Source organism: Vespula vulgaris, chromosome 12 (genome assembly GCF_905475345.1).
Source record: "Vespula vulgaris chromosome 12, iyVesVulg1.1, whole genome shotgun sequence".
Classification (NCBI taxonomy): Eukaryota; Metazoa; Arthropoda; class Insecta; order Hymenoptera; family Vespidae; genus Vespula; species Vespula vulgaris.
In genome coordinates, this window is record NC_066597.1 from 3034278 (window position 1) to 3049103 (window position 14826).

General features: G+C 36.4%; 1 protein-coding gene across 14 annotated transcripts in view; it reads left to right on the forward strand.

Annotated features, from left to right (window-relative positions):
- Positions 1–14826, forward strand: part of LOC127068236 (polypyrimidine tract-binding protein 1) — a 390025-nt gene that overhangs the window by 158058 nt on the left and 217141 nt on the right. For 9 of the 14 annotated variants that reach the window (XM_051004111.1, XM_051004113.1, XM_051004114.1 and 6 more), the window contains one exon: positions 950–1105. The exons of the other annotated variants lie outside the window; for them this stretch is intronic. In XM_051004111.1, the coding sequence (XP_050860068.1) occupies positions 1025–1105 (81 nt within the window). In that variant the 5' untranslated portion in view covers positions 950–1024. The remainder of the gene's footprint in view (positions 1–949; positions 1106–14826) is intronic. 14 annotated transcript variants of the gene reach the window in all.

Genomic DNA, 14826 nt, shown 5'->3' on the forward strand with positions numbered 1-14826 from the left:
GTTCGAAACGAGTTTGGAAGTGAGTTTGCGAAACCGTGCCGTTGCGATACGAGTACGCGAAGGGGAAGGAAAGAGAAGAAGAAGAGAGAGAGAGAGAGAGAGAGAGAAAGAGAGAGAAAGAGGAGAGAGTGAGAGAGAGAGAGAGAGGACTATGTAAGTGCGTTGTGCTACTGGCGTTGTTGCTGCTGTTGCTGCCGGTGTTCCTCTCCCTCGTTTGACTGGCACCCAGCAGCTAGAAACTAACTCGTTACTTTCTCGAAACGCTTCGTATAAGTTTAAGACGGCACGGTCATGGAAATTCCCTTGAAGAAAATTATATACGGGAAAAGTCTGCCTTTGCTACTGCTACTATTACTAAGCTACTACTATTACTACTACTGCTACTAATACCACTTTATAAATTTAGAAGAATTCTTAAATTGTTTTATTGTTATTAATCTGTTTCTTTTCTTTTTTTTTAATTTACGTTTTTTGTTCTCTTTTTTTCTTTCTTTTTTTTTTTAATACTATCTTTTTGTTTATTTATTTATTTATTTTTTGGTACGTTCTACTGCAGATTTCTTTTTCTTGCTGTTTTTTTAAGATGAGACAAGAACGTTCCAATTTAGGGCCATTTTGTATGAGATTCTGTATCGTATGGGGGGTTGTAAATAATTTTCTTGTTGAGATTGATATTGAGAAATTATTAAGTGTAATGAATGATTTAAGCGTTTACTATTTTACCAGATGTTTTTTTTTTCTCTTTCTTTTTATAAATATACGAGTTAGGGTAATTCGTTCGACGAAGAAAAAGAATCAAAATTTCTCTTTTTATGATGCCATGCATTACCATCATATGATGTAAATAACTATTATTATTTTATTTTTATATTATATACCTATCGAATATTTATTATAAAATACTTGTATAATCTACTTGATATAACTTTTTTGTATTTATCTGTTACAGGTAGGTCAAGTGCAAAATAAAATAGATTACTGTGTACTGAACGAAAATAAGGCGCGTTTGAGGAATTTGGAAAGTATGATGATGGCAAATCTTTCCCCCGTTATGCTGCCGCCGATAGCCGACTACGGGATGCTGACGCCTACACTCGGAATAAAGGTGAGTTTTTAAATTCTACGAGAAAGGCAGGCAGTGTGAAAGAAAACAACAAACACCGTAGGAGAGGTAAAGAAAAAAAAAAATGTAAAGCACAGTAAAAACAAAAAAGGAGACCCTGAAAGAAGAAGAAGAAGAAGAGAGAGAGAGAGAGAGAGAGAGAGAGAGAGAGAGAGAGAGACAACATTATCGGTTCCAACGATGATACCCTCTCCTTGTTCCTCTCAATCTCTCCCCCCACTCTCATCCCAGCGCCATTTTATGCGCCCTTCGAGCCTCGCGAGTTGTGTGCGTCCCTGCAGGCTGCGAGATATTAATTAAAATTCCTCTCGACATACTTCCGTGGGAGGGTGGAAAACGTAGCCGGAAGGTGGAAGTGCGAGAGAGATGCATAGGCATGTAGAAAACTATACATATATATGTATGCATGTATAGAGAGAGAGAGAGAGAGAGAGAGATGGTAAAAAAGTGATAGAGAGAGAGAGAGAGAGTGGGTGAATGAGAGAGATAGGGAGGGCCAACGCATATATTTAATTCACTCGATGCTGATATAGCAAGTAAGCAAGCAAGCCCGACAAACGAGCCTAGCAATCGGTTTTTCGTAGTTGTGTTCCGGAATTTCATCGCTTGTTTATCGAATATATGGGCAAGCTAAGAACTTTCCTGGCATTTTTGTTTTACGAGTTTGGCAACTATATTTTATTTTGTTTATATATTTATATATATATGTTTTTTTTATTACAAATATTTCTCTCTCTCTCTCTCTCTCTTTTTCTCTGTCTCTCTATTTATCTATCTATCTATCTATCTATCTATCTATCTATCTATCTGTCTTTCTTCTTTTTCTCTCTAACTATCGTAAATATATAGGTACTTAAGTTATCGAGACCATAAGCCGATATATCAGACGAGTATTTGTTATGTATTATTCAAAAGCGAGAAGTAGAGGAAGATAGAGAGGGGAGATGGGGGTGGGAGCATGAAGTATCACGAAAAAGTTAGAAAATATCGGTTTTTCGTCAATTACCTCTGCACAGTGGCATCCGACGTGTGCAAACTTCGATAGTGAGAGAGAAACACACACAAAGAGATCAGGTTTTACTCGTATGTGTGTATGTGTTTCTTTCTCCCTCTTCTATATCTTTCTCTTTCTTTCACACGCAATGCTTCCCCTATAATCTATCCCTATGTGGTGGTGGTCCAATTGGGGAAAAAGCTCGCTGGCAGCACGTTTAATAATGGAGAGAAGGTCTCGATAGTGGTCAGCAACAATGAAATCCACTTTGCAACGCATCCGATGTATATTATATATAGATATATAGTATACGAAATTTCGCTCGTATACATTGTACAAGCCATTCCTGTGTCTTTGAGTAACATTCTTAAGATAGGGAGATAAATACAGAGAGACAGGGTGAAAGAGAGACAGAGACAGAATGTGTGTGTGTGAGAGAGGGAGTAAAAGATAAAAAAATTTTTATCAATTATTATTATACATTTTCTTTCCTTTCTTTTCTTTTCTTTTCTTTTCTTTTCCTTTACTTTTATGTCTGATTCTTTTTTTTCACTCTATCCTTTTTTATTCGTTTATTATTCAAAGAGGGAGCTTATTTAAATCGCATACTCTCAGTTTCTTCCTTAATTCTCTATCCTGTCATTAAATAACACTTTCGAGGGATGAAAATTGAAAGGGAGGGGATGAAGATTTTCGTGGGTGAAAGGGAGAGAAGGAGAGAGAGAGGAAGAAGAGAGATAGATAGTGAGTTTCTTTAGGAACAACTTTAATATATAATCTTAATTTCAATGCACGACGGGATGAATCTGTTTGAGATAAAAGATCTCTTTTTGTTTTGTGTGTTTTCTTTTTCTTTCATCTCTCTTTTCTTACTCTTTTATTCAGCACTTTCGTTCTCGCGAGAGTAGACAGCGTTGAGTGATCGTCGAGTCTTCGCTTACATTATATTCCATCATTCTCTCTCTCTCTCTCTCTCTTTTTCTAAAAAAAAAAAAAGAAAAGGAAAAAGAGAGAGGGAGAGAGAGAGAGAGAGAGGAGGAGGAGGAGAGAAAAAGGAAAAAAAAATGATTTTAGTTTTCGGATAGATTTTCGAATAGCTATGGGAACACAACTTTTACCGCATGAAAAAATACAGGGGAATAGAAAGAGAGTAAATATTCGTTTTTATAACAAAGGATCACCGTTTACCCACGTGTACTTATTTCCCTTTCCCACTCTTTTTTACCGTGTTCCTTTTGACCAACCCTTAATTGAATTTCAAATACGTCAAAAGATACATATACAGCTTCTCGTGGTAGGGACCCGATGTTGGACAGAAACCTTGTGAATTCGCATATTGCGAAAGCAGATAGTATGTACGTACATACGTACATACATATTTACGTACATACATCCGTACACACATATATACACATATGTATATTATACCAATTAAAATTCTTACAAATCTTTACGATTGATCGACGTTATAAAATGATATAACAAATTAACAACCCCAATGATTTATTTATTCTTTTCGTACGATGCAAAATTCGCATGCATATTAATAATAATAACAACAACAACAACAACAACAACAATAACAACAATAATAATAATAAAGAAAAAATGAAAAATGAACGAAGAATATTGATGACAAACTGTGAATAATATATCTTTCTCTTTTTTATTTCTATCTTAATATAAATAAAACGTGTGCTTTGTTTTTTAATTATTTTCCTAGAAGAAAATGATCAAGAGAAGTAGAAAGAGATAGACAGACGAACAGCTAGAAAGAGATACAGATATACATACATACATACATACACAGCATGTACATATGCATGTAGAGTCGATCGTCACTCGATTTCGCATATTTTCTTAACATTATCGTTGGAGCAAGTTAATTCTAGCGTCGTCCCCATTGGTACGTATACCCCCTGAGGCACTCTGACGTCAAACGTTTCTACTCCCTCTCCCTCCCTACCACCCTTTCTCTCTCTCTCTCTCTCTCTCTCTCTCTCTCTCTCTCTCTCTCTCTCACGCTTACTCTCGATTCGAATCGTTCGCCTGTCACGAACATGCTACCGCCACAGTGTACGCGTGTGCGTATCAAATTCGAAATAATTTCATTACCATAGAAGCGAAGAGTTAATTTCCATTGTGGTTGGAAACAGTCGACTGAATATCGAATTCTTTTTTTTTATCTCTTTCTTTTTTTTTCTTTCTTTTCTGTTTCTCTCTCCTCCACTCTCTCTCTCTCTCTCTCTTCTGTTTGATCACACACGTACATTATATATATACATGTATAAATATAGTATTACGTATAGATGTGTATATCTATGAAATTTCTATGAATATGATTGCAATGAAAAATATTTCATATCGCAAATTTTTCTTTCTATTCTTATCTCACGATTAATAATCGTCGTTAATTATGATTAGTGTGTTTCACAATGTTAACGATAAATTGTGCCGTCATACGTTTAAAGCGCGATTAATTTTTTTTTCTTTGTTTTTTTTTTTCCTTTTTCCTTTTTTTATTACGAAAAATCAAAGAGAAATAATTTATATCAGCTGTCATAATTAATTCATTCGCAGAGGACAAACAAACATTCATTTATTCAAAATTTAAATATCTAAATTGATACAAATTCCTTTTGTCATTGCGAATACATGGATGAAAAAAAAGACACGTACACATTTAAGGGTAAAAATATTCACGTTAATCCATTTAAATAGCGGAAGAAAATTTATATGTATGTATGTATGTATATATGTATGTATGTATGTATGTTAGTTTTCTTTTAGTCGCGTATTCGTTTTAAAGTAAGTTGAGGTGATGTGTAGAAAAGACTCGTCTGAAAATAGAAAAAGAGAGAGAAAAAGAAAGAAAGAAAAAGAGTGAGAGAAAGAGAGAGAGAGAGAGAGAGATTTGGTTGTGGTGGTTGTGAGGGGGTGGTTAACCGTAGAGGTCTAAAGGTGGGTCCACGAATGTCCACGACACCCTACGGTGACCTCGTCTCTTCGTTTGCATACGCAAACAGAGGAATTAGGTTCGGACACGTCGTGTCGTATGTTTCACTGGCTAGAGAAAGCTTGCTTGCTTGCTTGCTTGCTTGCTTGCGATGGTAGTAGTGGTAGTGGTAGTGGTGACAACAAAGATGGAAGATAGTAAGAAAGAGAGAGAGAGAAAGAGAGGAATAGCCTAGGGGATGCTTTTACCTTCGGAACTCGGTTATTGTCGTCTCGAGTAGGTTATCGACGTCGAAACACGTCGAGACAATCAGCAATATTGCTGAAAATTTTATTAGATCTTGCAGCTTACGTTACGTTCGTTTTTAGATGACGTTTTGTTCGAACTTATGTTTGTTGGTCCTATCGTACATCTCACATATTTCATTTATATATATATATATATATATATATATATATATATATATATATATATCTGTGTGTATGGCGTGTGTATATATATTTATGGACGTTTTAACATGGACGTGCAAAAGATTATAAAAGTCAGAATGATCTTATTACAATTAAATTTGTAATTATCATATTTATTGTATCTCGACGTATATCAACGTTAGAATCTCATTGATTAATTTTAATATTCGAAGCGTAAAGAATGGTCAATAATTATATTGAATGTATTAGGGTATCCATGTTTTTTTTTTTTTTCAAAATTTCATTCGTCGAAGTTTTTTATACAGATGATTAGGGAATTATGTTTAGGAGTATATCGTAATTTAGTTTTAGTTCTTTTCTTTCTTTCTTTTTTCTTTTTTTCTTTTATTTTTTCTTTTCCTTTATCTTTTCTTGTTTTTCTGTATGATTTTCACGTTTTTCACATTTCTTTCTCTTGGATTATCTAATTTGCAATGAAATTAACCATTGGTGATGCATTGGTTTCTACGTAGAGAGAACGGATATCGCGTTCTAGAATACTCTCGTACGTATGTATCATTGATCCAACTGACGGCCTAACTCTCTGTACAGAATTACTATTTGGGTATTACTCGATACATCTCTGCTTTCATCCTCTTCTCTCATCAATCGGATCTATTCTCGATGTTATGTTCGTACATAGATCGTATATGATGGTGCTTCAATGTTACGATTCAATTTATTATATCTAATGTTATACTTGTTATTATCTTTATTACGTTCGATTGACTTTTTATGAAAATTAATTAAAATTGATTATATTAATAAAAGTGATTTACAAAGGAAAAATACAAAAAAAAAAAACAGAAATGAAATACATACCTACATTCTTTATATATTTTATGATCGATATAATCTCATTGGATTATAAATTTCATTAATTATTCTTATTTTTAATAATTATTTAGATACAATCTTGTTTTTCTCGTTTTATGTACCCATATATAATCAATATTTCAATAGTATACGGTACACACACACACATGCGCGCGCGTACAATTTCTGAGAAAAATCTTATATATCTATAATAATGAAAGAAGAAGAAGAAGAAAAAAAAGTACAAGCATAAGCCTGTGAATATCTTATCGGCCGTGTAACGTGTATAAAGAAGAATGAACGCATGGTGTTGGAGCTCGAAGAAAAATAAAATACGACTATTATTATACAAAAATATAACGTTTCTACAAAAACGATAGATAGAGAGAAAGAGAGAGAAAGGAAGAGAGAGAGAATAAAAAAAGAGTGAGATACAAGCTTTTCACCCCACAGCTTATTCGCGTTTTAACAGGCTGATTTTACAGAGAAAAGAAGAAGAAGAAGAAGAGAAGGATAAAGAAATGAAAAAAAGAAGTAGGAAAGGAAAAAAAAAACACGTGAAAAGAAGAAGAAGAAGAAGAAAAAAAAGAAAGAAAAGTTGGGTGCTATATTTCCCAGGCCTCGTCATGATCGAGCGTTTCTTTATCAGCCTTCACTTTTCTTGGCCTTTCTTTGACAATATATACGAATTTCCCAAAATTTTGCCGATCGTCTAGGGTGAGAAAGAAATTGAAAAAAAAGCGAAGAAAAGAAAAGAAAAAAAGAGAAAAAAAAAGAAACGAGGGAAGAAGGATCCCACCAACGTATATATCCCTCGTCCTCTCCTGTACGATGGACACACGATGGACATTAATTTTTCATTCGATGCATCATAGTCGTCTGGGGCATCCTTTGAAGACGTCGTTCGCAAAACGTCGACCTCTTTATCGCAACCTTTTCATCTCTTTTTTTCATAACAGATAATCCCTGTCTCATCGTTTCTCTCTCTCTCTCTCTCTCTCTCTCTCTCTCCATCTATCGTCCTTTATATTTCTCTCACTCGAAGATGACGATTCTGGTTCGACGAAACTTTCTGACTGAAAATATACGAAAACGTTATATCCATCGATGTGTACATATTTTTTCTTTTTTATTTTATCTCTTTCTCTCTCTCTATCTCTCTATCTATCTATCTATCTATCTATCTATCTGTCTATCTGTGTGTTTTTCTCTATTTCTATCTATGTCTCTATCTTTTGCGGTTTGATCAAACAAAGTCGGTAAACGTTTTCGGAGAAAGCAACGAGGAGAGAGAAACAAAGAAGAAGAGAAAGAAAGAGAGAGAGAGAGAGAGAGAGAGAGAGAGAGAGAGAGAGAGAGAAACAAAGAGCAAAAGAAATAGAAAGATAGAGAGGGAGAGAAATAAAGGTAGATAGAGAATTTTGCTGATGGTTGGTCGATTCTGGAAACGAGTTACACGTTTGGAGAAATGCAAATTTGCTGCTCTGAAGCAGAGAGTAGATAGAGATAGGGAGAGAAAGAGAAAGATAGATAGATAAATAGATGGAGAGAGTGACAGAAGCGAGAGCCAGAGAGAGAGAGAGAGAGAGAGAGAGAGAGAAACAGAGAGAAACAGAAACAGAGAAAGAGAGAGAAAGACATAGAAACTGCACGTGGTTGACCCACGAGATAACTTGGCCGTTCTTCAAACTCTTTGGTAAAGGACAGAGAACTCTTGGAGAGTTCGGGAGGTCACGTCCTTCCCGGGAAAATTTGAATGGATTGCGTTTCGATGTTCCCCCGTGTGCAGTCTTCGTAGAGTAGTAGTGCGTTGTTGTGACGATGGGAAAGTTGTGCGATGAAAGTTGCGGCCAGGAGGGTGAAAGGAGAAGAAGGGGTGGAGAGGGTGGAAGGGAGAAAAAGAGGAGAGGAAACGCGTACACGTTCTCTGTATGTGTATGCTTGCGCTCTCGAATCGCATAAAAGCAGTTGGGTTGGCTTCCATTAGTTTAATTACAGGATAGGTCGTCATCGTCGTAGTCCTCGTCGTCATCGTCGTCGTCCTCGTCGTCGTCGTCGTCGTCGTCGTTGTCGACGGAAACGGCGAGAGGTAAACGTACAAACCACACACCGTATAACCATCGTCGTACATCTGTAACGATGTTCTGTTCTACAGTGTACTCTCCATCTCTATCTCTCCCTCTCTCTCTCTCTGTCTATATATATATATATATATATGTGTGTGTATATATATATCTGTCTATCTATCTCTATTTCTATCTCTGTCTCATCTATGGGGTAGCCATGAGGTGATTACGACAAGAAACTATATTCGATTTTGTCAAACATTGTCATTAACGTGTAGAAAAAATTGTCGAGAAGTATATGTGTGTGTGTGTGTGTGTGGAATTTTAGAATCATTCTATTTTTTCTTCCTTTTTTTTTCCTCTAATTTTAATGGCAAATCATTTTCGATGGATAATAAATTTATGATAAGATAAATTGATCAATGAGTTTTCCTTAATAAAAAATCATTACTAATAAATCATTACTAATTTCAAACTTTTGAAAAAGAAAAGGGAACGGAAAGAGCCACGTGTTATATGTATATCCTTCGTGCGGACGCTTTTGATATTTGATGGCGCGTGTTTGGTTAGGTATAATCTCGTCTTAGTTTAGAACGTTATGTCTCTCAATAATTCTAATTTCTCAGATTACTAACGGGTGGCGGATTTGCCGTGATTACGGTTGTGCGTTGTGGGAAAACTTACACGTATCCAATATACGTGCAATACGTATAATACGTATTTCCATGAAAACTCCCTAGGAAGCATTTAGGAGGATAGAATGCATTTTGATAGTTATCTAATCCATAGACTTTATTTGTTTGAAATAGAATTGATTCTACAATTAGATCGATCTCCATCCACGCAGATAATAATAATTACCGATCAATATCTAAGAAACTGCTAGACATCGTATGAACAAGAATGATTTATCTTTGTTACTATGGAAATCAACGTAAGTTTATCTCGTATCTCTCTCTTTCTCTCTGATGCAATTAAAAAGCTGGCCTGTATACGAAACTAGCGATATGCATTTCTCTCTCTCTCTCTCTCTCTCTCTCTCTATCTATCTATCTATCTATCTCCCTTCCTCTTTCTCTTATAGTACACCGGAGGATAAGATGCAGAACTTCGATGAAGCTTTATTGCATTGGTAGTAGTAACGATGATACTTAAAGTAACAGTAGTAGTAGTTGTTACAACAGTTGTAATAGTAGTAGTATCGTCGGTGGTCGCGATAATGGGCGATTCTGCTCACCATCGAGAAGGCAGAAGGTCTATGAGGAAGAGGTACTCACTCGCACACTTAAAACCATCCATCCCTTCTGGCACACAAACATTCCTTCGTTCTCTCTTTTTCTCTCTTTCAACTCTGTCGAGCTAACAAAGCGAAAAGCTCGAGCGTAGAAACGCGCGGCCGGTTTGCTGCTGCAACTATACTGCGCGAAAGTCTAACAATGGTTATTGTTTGGATCGTTCTGTAACCGGGCTAATAAAATAGCCGGCCGGCAGTATTATGAATACGAAAAAACAATCTCGGCCTTGGCATGATGATATAGAGAAATGGAGAATTGCGAAGGAGTCCGAAACTACGAAGAAAAACTAAGGAGAGAGAGAGAGAGAGAGAGATTTTTCCTTCTTTTTTTCTTTTTCTTTTTCCTTCTTCTTCTTCTTCTTCTTGGCAGAAAAGAGCTTTACGTTATTTTTTTTAAACGACTTCGTCGTAGTTTAAAAAGCGAGCCCATCTCACTATCGTTCCGCCTACGATTATTAAACAAGTTTTTCTCTTTTCCTTTTAACGATAACCGAAGTAGAAGAGTAAGATTAAGAGTGAAAGAGAGAGGGAGAAAGGGAGAGAAAGAGAGAGAGAGAGAGAGGGATAGAGCACGAGGTTAGAAAGAAATTACTGGACGTTAATCTAGGATGCTCTTCGAATTCTGCTAATTGTTGTTATTGCTGTTATTTCTTGTTGTTGCGTGTTGTTGTTCGTTGATAGCCGGCACCATCTTACTTCTTTGCGATAATGTAACTTGTTAATACACTTTCGACGTTGATACCCCTGAGAAACGTTATTTTTATCATCGAGTGAAATTAACACTTAACAAGCGTACCGCACATATTACACCTTGCTCGTTCTAATGCTACATCGAGTTATTTGATAATATGATTTATATTTGTTTTTATTTCTAAAACGTGTTCCCTGATCAAAATACGTCTTTCTGTCACGCACGAACATTTATTTATTATTTCTATTGTTATCATCATAGTCATCATCACTATTATCATTCTCATTATTATGATGATGATAATGATTATTATTATTATTATTATTATTAATAATAATGCAATTCGAGGAAAGTAAAAAACGACGATAAAAATTGAAAGCGAGGGTTGCGTCGAGAGAAAGGGATCGATCCTTTCGAACGACGACCAGGAGATGAGTCCTGTTCATAAAAGAAAGAAAGAAAGAAAGAAAGAAAGAGATAGATAGATAAATAGATAGATAGATAGATGAGAAGTGGGGTGAGAGAAAGAAGGAAGAGAGGAGAGAAAGTCGAGTCTCAGCAGGCGCGTAATAAGGGATCCATTCAAAGTTTATAAACTGAATATTATTGAGATACCGGTAACGTAGGGTTGGTTGGAGGGTAGGTGGGAGGAAAAGGTGGAGTAGGAGGAGGAGGAGAAGGAGGAAGAAGAAGAGAGGTTAGTAGTAGTAGTTGGAGGAAGCCGTGACAGTGAGCGATGAGTTGCACCCGAGTTCCCCGATTTTCTATTAAACGCCGATTTATTTATGGAATATTCAATGCGACGTGCGTCTCTCTTTCTCTCTTTCTCTCTTTCTCTCTATCTTTCTCGCTCACTCACTTTCTTATTCTCAAAAGATTTCCAAGCTGAAGGAAGATGTAAAAATAAAGGAACGTAAAACAAAATAAAGGAATGATGGGGTGGTTGATGCGGGAGGGAGGGGAGGTACAAAAAGGGAAAAAGAAGAAGAAGAAGAAGAAGCTCGAAAGAACATTTCATTCGCGAAGGATTAAAATTTTGTTATTTCAATAGTTTTGTTCTCAATTTTTCTGATCTTTCTCTCTTAGTTTTTCTCGTAATTAGGCAGAGAAAAAAGAGTGTGTATGTGAAAGAAAAGAGAGAGGGAGGGAGGAAAGGAGGGAGAGAGAGAGAGATATCTCTCTATTTTTGTTCGGCCACGATTATACGCTTTTTGCAAGGCGCTGTTTTTTACGCGTCGGTAAGCGAAAATTAAATTAAACGGGGGTTGGGTAGGGATGGGGTAGGGTAAGGTATGGGGGTAGTAAATTTAGCTCTTCGTTGAAAATCCGTTTAGCATGTCCGCGGGCTAGAGTTTTGTTTTCGAAATAGCTTTCGACGTTAACCAGCTATTGCTGCTGTTGGCGATAAAGAGAAAGAGAGAAAAAAGAAAGACAGAAAGAAAGAAAGAAAGAAAGAAAGAAATGGAGATAGGAACAGAGAGAAAACGATGAAACTTCTCTTCGAAAATTCGGTTTTCCTTTTATTTCAAAGGAGTTATCAATCTTTCTCTCTCTCTCTCTTTCTCTTTATTTCTTTCCCTCCCTCTTTCATTTTTCTACTACTCTAAAACGAACGACGAAAAGCGAAGATTGAAAGACAAGCGCACCGATTTTAATTTAATTAAGATGAGGCTTCGTCCGAAACAGGGAAAAAAGAGATCGAGACAGACAGACAGAAAGACAGAGTGAGATAGAGAGAGAGAGAGAGAGAGAGAGAGAGAGGGAGAGAGAGAGAGAGAGAGAGAGAGAGAGAGAGAGAGAGAGATAGTAAAGCGAAAGACTTCAATTAATTCTTACCTTTAATACGCTCTCATGACATTTCTATAAGGCTCACGTGGCACGGAACAGATTGCTGTCTATAAACATCCTCTCTCTCTCTCTTTTTATATATATATATATTTATCTATTTATCTATCTATCTACCAATCTATCTATCTATCTATCTATCCATCCATCTATCCATCTATCCATCCATCCATCTCTTTGCAAGTATCATCGTTATATTCCATCGATGAAACTAGAAGAGAACGAAGGTCCTCGTCCTCCTCCTCCTCCTCCTCCTTCTTCTCATCGTCCTCGTCCTCGTCGTCTTTGTCGTCGTCAGTGTGTGATTCCACTTTGAATACGACGTTCGTATGCCTACGAACGCGATATATTTGCAGTTGTGTGTGAGACCAACAGTCCTCTCTACGCTATTGGACTTTTTTATCTGGCTATTGTCTGGGACTCACTCGAGGCTGCGAGAGACGACAAACGGCGGGTAGCTTCGCGGATGACAATGCCGTTGTCACGCACCCCCGAAGCGAGCCCAAACCACCCCCAACCCCCAACTTCCACCTCCTCCCTCTTTCTCACTAGCTTGGATATTCTCTCTCTCTCTCTCTCTCTCTCTCTCTTTCTATCTTTGTATAGCTTTCTCTCTCTTTCTCTTTCTCTTTCTCTGTTTGTCTCACTGTCTCACTCTCTCTTTCTCTTTCTCTTTCTATCTCAGTGAGAGTTGCCAGGGTTGGTTGGAGACAAAGAGGGCAGTCTACGTGTATTCCGATACGATACGAAAGCGTATCATTCCCGCGACGGTTGCTTAAAGTGCCGAGAAAATCGTGTCTCTTTGACCGATTCGTTATTAGATTTTTCTTGTTTTTCTTTTTACTTTCTTCTTTCATTTTTTTTTCCTTCTTCTTCTTCTTCTTCTACTTCTACTTCTACTTCTACTACTACTACTTCTACTTCTACTTCTTCTTGTTTTAAACAAGTTGTCTCGCTCTGTCGAATTCGTTTCATTTCTTTTTGTTTTCTTTTCTTTTTCGAATTTTCTCTAAGTTCCTCTTTTTACGTATTTCTTTATTCATTCGTTTATTGTACGTATTTTTGTTTTACTCGATCGTATTTATGATTTTCATGAATTTTTCTAAACCATTTCTCTCTCTCTCTCTCTCTCTCTCTTTCTTTCTTTTTGACTGTCTGTCTGTCTCTTTTTGGCTTCTTTTGTTGTCAGGTTACTTTTATCTTGTTTCGTTGTCTCTTTTTGTCTCCTTTCAACGGCTCTACTCAAGTGTATTTTCTTCGTCCACGATGTTAGACTTCGCTCGCGGGAAAATAAATTTCGTTTTCTTTTTTTTTTCTCTCTCTCTCTTTTCTCCTCTCTCTCTCTCTCTCTCTCTCTCTCTCTCTCTCTCTCTCTCTCTGTTTCTCTCTTTCTCTCTCCATTCCTCTTCAAAAGTGATTTTTCCACGATTCCAAACTCGAAAAGCCCGCTCGAAAGAGACGTCGTATCGACTGTTGACTCTCGAAGATTCGATCCTTCGAAAGCTTTTCCCATTCGCCGAAAGAATTTTTGAAGAAAGTAAGAAGAGCTTTCGAGATTTCCGAAGTGATCTTCTCGTTTTCTCGTTTCGTACTTTTATTTCGCATCATCATCATCATCGTCGTCGTCGTCGTCGTCATGGTTATCATCATCATTTTTGTGATTATGACGATGATAATCGTCGTTATTGTATATATGATCTCGATGCATATTTTGAAGGACTCAAAATTTCCTATCGTTTTATGCAACTCTCGATCGTACACGTACGTTCTCGTGTATGTGTGTGTATGTGTATGTATGCTCGAACGCATGTATTGTTTTGTATGTATAGATAAGAGGTACTAGTATAGAAATAGTAGATACTGATAAAAATTAGTAGTACGACGTTCTTTTCCAAGTTGGAGTTCTTCGATTAATTCATTCATTTTTCTTTTTTTTTTCGCATCGTTAAAGAATGTTAAATAAAACGATATGAAGTATATCGATAAAAGTTTTTGCGAATTACGTACGTATTAATTATAATAAGAATTTTTTAATCATTTTAATAAGAATTTTTTTCTCTTAAATAAATATTACATTAACGATAATACTTCATATTCGATATTAACCCGAAATGAAACATTATTCATTTTACAATTGATATAATTTTATACACACACACACACATATACACACATATATATGCATATATATAGAGTTTGTGGAGAGTATGTGTAAGAAAACGATGAGGGTCTTGTTGGAATTAGTAGAGTAATAAGTCGATAAAAGCAGTCCGTAAATTATTCAGTCATCCGAATTTACCATTATTGATTATACGCTGTTGTAATATGTATGGCGAATACGCGCTTTCGAAACGTCAGCTGGTAGATTTCAGTCGGGTAATGCGTAATGCATCATTCGTACGTCCCGTATCCCTGCAGCGTATTATTACGACGGATAGCATTTCTACACTATTATATTCCGAAATATTTCGTTGGTTAACGACGAAACTCTCGTGGGAATCTGCAAAAAAAAAAAAAAACAAGAAAGAAATAAAAAGCATGATCTACCTATCTCTCTCTTTCTTTCTCTTT